We start from the raw sequence: 4287 nt of genomic DNA, 5'->3' as shown, positions 1-4287 counted from the left end.
TGCTGTAACTGCGTCCTTGTAAATTAAACCAGTGTTTTCTGGATTTTTACAAACTGATTTGTTCATTAAGTCAAATCAAGTTCAGTTGTGTAGCCTCAAATCACAATGTTGTCTTAAAGGGTTTTCCTATATTGTGCAGTACACAGTTATCTTTCATCTTTAGACTCTTAATTGGGGTGAGTAAAAACATTTACTGACATTTTACAAATGTAGTCATGAATGTGGATGTGATGGTCACAGCAGGGGAAAAGCAAACGAGCAGAATCTGATCCCGAGAGGACTCACCTGTCGTAAAGAAGAGGATTGCCAACGGCTGATTTTATTTTTAGCAGACAGGAAAATTTATTCAAAGGTGTAACATTTTCTTCATGATTGGCATCACAGCACAGAATATCTTTGCTCTTGGTAGGTGGCAGATGATAGATGCCTAATTGTTGAAACAGCTGGTAGATCAATGGTTTATGGTTTGGAAGTTACATTTGACTTGTATTGATGCTTTGTTTCTCCATATGTCCAGTCAGGTGCTGATCTTTGCCTAATTCTACCAACAAAATTCTGACACCATCACCATGGAAACCTCACAAAATGCTTTGAAATGTAAGAAGGATGTCATCCAATCAGAATGTCTGATTCCAAGGGAGGCGGGGCAAGCAGAATCTTTCAGCAACACAGATCCAAATGCCAACTGTAGGACAGAGCCTAACTTCAACCTCAACCTCAACCTGGCTTCGCCAAGAACCCCCCGCCTGACCGCAGAGATCTCAAAACTGCATGGAGGGAACAAAAAGGACAATGGGAATAAAGGTGGTGGGAGACCTGGGGCAAAAGGGGTAGTTACTATGGAAACTGGCAAGTCATCAAGCACCATGACAACCACTGTGATGTCAGTCGGGGACAGAGATGATTTATTGCGTCAAAAAAGCAAAATTCCAGCTTTGTCTCGCTCGCCAACAACTGAGGCATCGTTGCACAGCCGAGGAGAGCAAAGGCTGAAATCCCCAAACCCTAAACATAATCCTACACTCAGCCCCAAGACGCATACACACAGCAACACGGCGACAAATCCTAAACCTCACCGGATGGAACTAATGACGATCGCTAGCAGCCCCAGAACAACCGAAAGAGTGAAAACACAAGTACCGAGAGCGGAATCTGCAAGCGTGTCCAACCCCAAACCACATATTGCACTGACAACTGAACCGAAAACAAAGACTACAAATAAAGTAACATCTGGCTTGAAAATTCAAACAAACAGGAAAGAAGATGGTGGAAAAGAAATAAGCCTTGAGACACAGTTGCCAAAAACACTTCATCTTCCTGTAAGTCCAAGAGTCCAGAATCAGAAAGGAGATTCACATGTTGTCAGTCCAAAACTGCTCAATCAAACGCCAACAATGACAGCCAGAACTCAAAAACCAGACCCAACAAGCTCAAAGTCAAATGAGCAGACCAAGCATAACTCAAGAACTCACAGTTCTGAGATATCCTCTGTTGGACCAAAATTGCAAAATCAGAGGACTGAAATGGTACAGCTGAGTACTAAGACCCCTCAACTCAGTTCTCTAAGTCCCAAACCATCCACACAGAGGAAAGCTCCTGACACCAGAAACAGCAATGCATCAGGGTCCAAGGTGAATCTTGATAGTAAAGATTCAAGTGTTGGTTCTGGATCCAAAACCAGTTCCAAATCCAATTCTCAAGCTACAACTGTGACGAAGGACAGTCTGGATTCAAAAACTGTCTCTGATTCCAAACCTAGCCCCAACCCTAAAACCACAATGGGGTCCAAAGACAGTCTGGATTCTAAAACCGGTTCTGCTTCCAAAACCAGTTGGGGATCAAAGGACAGCTTAGACTTGAAAACTGGCTCCAATTCCAAAGCCAGTCCCAATTGTAAGTCTGGGATGGGTTCTAGAGATAGCCTTGATTCTAAAATTGCATCTGAAATCAAAGCAAGCAAAACCAGTCCAAATTTGACGATGGATGACTGTTCTAAATCTGGGGTGGGATCAAAGGACCTGGACACAAGTTTTATTCCGGGCTCCAAGTTGAATCTCAGCTATAATTCTGATGTCCCGACCAGTTCCAAACCCAGCCAGACCCATTCAACTTCTAAACCATCTCTGGTGGCCTCTGGCTATCAGATAGGCCTTGTTGGGTCTGTCTCTCCATCATCCTTGAGAACTGGCCTGTCTGGGTCTAAAGATGACAACCTCAAGACCATGAGCCCCAGCGATAAACCCAGTTCAGATCCTAACTCTGCTTTAGATTCTTCAAAGTCTGGACCTGTTCGGTCTAATGCAAAGTCAACTCTGGCAGAGTTGTCTTCCTCCTTCACACTCTCTCCTAGACCAAGTTCAGCAAGTAGGAGTCCTGGGTCTGGTCCCGGTAAAAGACTTGGCTCTGCTTCAGCTGGACCAAACAAAGAGGTCCAGAGGAGTCCTGGTGCTGCTCCAGGTAATTATATTCAGAGTTTAATCAGTTAAACAATTGATAAGTTATGGTTCCATGCTTATAACAAGAGGGTATAAATTTGAGAAAATAATCTCAGCTGAAGGTCCACTTTCATGGATCTGCATCTCGTAGTATCAAAGTCATCTGCTGGTAAAGTTCCAGGAAAAACTCGTATGTGGACCTTAATTTAAGATTATTTTGTCTGTAAAAGTAAAATGCTATCAAGGATGGGTTGAATAAGTATAAAACCAGCTTGAATCCAGCCCATAATATTTCAGTTTCTCTTGTATTTATCACAAAACTTTCAACAGTTAAGGAGAAAATTACAGAAAAGAAAAAATTAAGTCAACAGGAAGTAGAATAAGGCAGTCTATTGCTAACATTTGTTTCCTGGTTGCAGGTTCTGGCCTGCTGGCTCCTCTGGCCACCTCCAGCCCCAAAACCAGAACCACTGTTGTCTTGACAACAAGGGGAGGATCCACACCAGAACCTGCAGCAGTTGGATCTGTTGCTGTGGAAACTAACACCAGCAGAGCTGCTGATGAGGCAGAACATCCAAAACCACCAGAGACCAAAGTGGCAGCTGTGGGAGGAATGGTGGTATCCCAGGAGGCCGTGCGAGGGGCAAATGTAACTGACAAGGCACTGAACAAACCGAATCACCTGGGAGACGCAAATGCCATCACTGCTGGCAGCAACATCCCATCATCAAGGGCAACACGTTTGGAGAGCAAACGGGAAGAGAAGAAGCAGGAGAGGGTTAAACAGAGAGATGGAAGTGCTTGTTCTCTCTCTCCTTCGTCTCCCCTTCATCCTCTTCGTCAGCCTTCCACTCATCCTGCGAGCTCCAAGACAGTCAGAGAGACAGCGACCATGACCGACCCCACTGACTGGCTCTGTCTGCAGGGAGCGGAGCGGAGAGAGGTGGGCGTCCAAGTGCAGGTGGAAGTGGCCGAATGCTCATCTGCCACCAGCTCCAACCTGCACGGGGGACCTCCCACCTGCTCTCTGATTGGCTCTCCCAGCTGTCAGTCAGGTAGTTTGACCATGCCGACGGTCCCTTCACCATGCTGCGTCCCTGATGGCCAGGCGCCCCCCCAGCATATCTGCAAGATCGACATCGAGCTGCGCAGCCAGTCGGTGCTTCCCTCCATTGTGACTGACAAGGCCAGTTCCCTCCCCGCCTGTCTGCGTACATACAGCTTCCAGCAGAGCCCCGTCCTCGGTTCAGAGCTACAGCTTGGACAAAACCAGGACAGAGATGTAAGTGTTGAGAGCATCTGGGAGGACAAGGAGGAAGAGGAGGAGAAAGGGGAATATAAAGTAGCAAGGGGGCAAAACGAGGAGGAAGAGGAAAGGAAAGAAACGGCGAAGCCACGGGAGGTGGCATGGGACAAACAGGGAATGACGTGGGAGGTGTACGGCGCCTCGGTGGACCTGGAGTGCCTTGGCATGGCCATCCAGTCCCACCTGGAGTCAAAGATTCGGGAGCAGGAGAAACACATCACCACTCTAAGGAAGTCCATCTGCTCCAGCAGCAGCCTCAGAGGGTACAAGATGAAGAACAGGAGGAAGAGGAGAGGGATTCTGGGATGCTGCAGGAAGGCGCCCACTGTGGCCGACTAGCCCAGAAAACTAAAACGCTGCTTACACCAGGCTTTAAAACACAACTGTATGCAGACAGGACACTTACACTCATGTTACACGTGTGTTTGCTTTTATTTCACCACGCCGTCACTCACAAGTACGTTTTCATTTAGCATTTGACCACTTCAAGTACAATAAAAGTGCACAAGCTAAACCTGCTCCATGTAGGCGGAATAACAGACGTCA

General features: G+C 46.7%; 1 protein-coding gene across 1 annotated transcript in view; it reads left to right on the top strand.

Annotated features, from left to right (window-relative positions):
• Nucleotides 1-4080, top strand: part of gprin3a (GPRIN family member 3a) — a 4440-nt gene extending 360 nt beyond the window's left edge. The window contains exons 2-3 of the mRNA XM_070993751.1: nt 522-2457; nt 2855-4080. Coding sequence (XP_070849852.1) covers nt 570-2457; nt 2855-4080 — 3114 coding nt within the window. The 5' untranslated portion in view covers nt 522-569. The remainder of the gene's footprint in view (nt 1-521; nt 2458-2854) is intronic.
• Nucleotides 4081-4287: the final 207 nt, after the last annotated feature.

This window comes from Chaetodon trifascialis, chromosome 23 (genome assembly GCF_039877785.1).
Source record: "Chaetodon trifascialis isolate fChaTrf1 chromosome 23, fChaTrf1.hap1, whole genome shotgun sequence".
NCBI classification, from domain to species: Eukaryota; Metazoa; Chordata; class Actinopteri; order Chaetodontiformes; family Chaetodontidae; genus Chaetodon; species Chaetodon trifascialis.
Note: the sequence above shows the minus strand (reverse complement) of the source record. Positions and strands in the feature narration are given on the sequence as shown.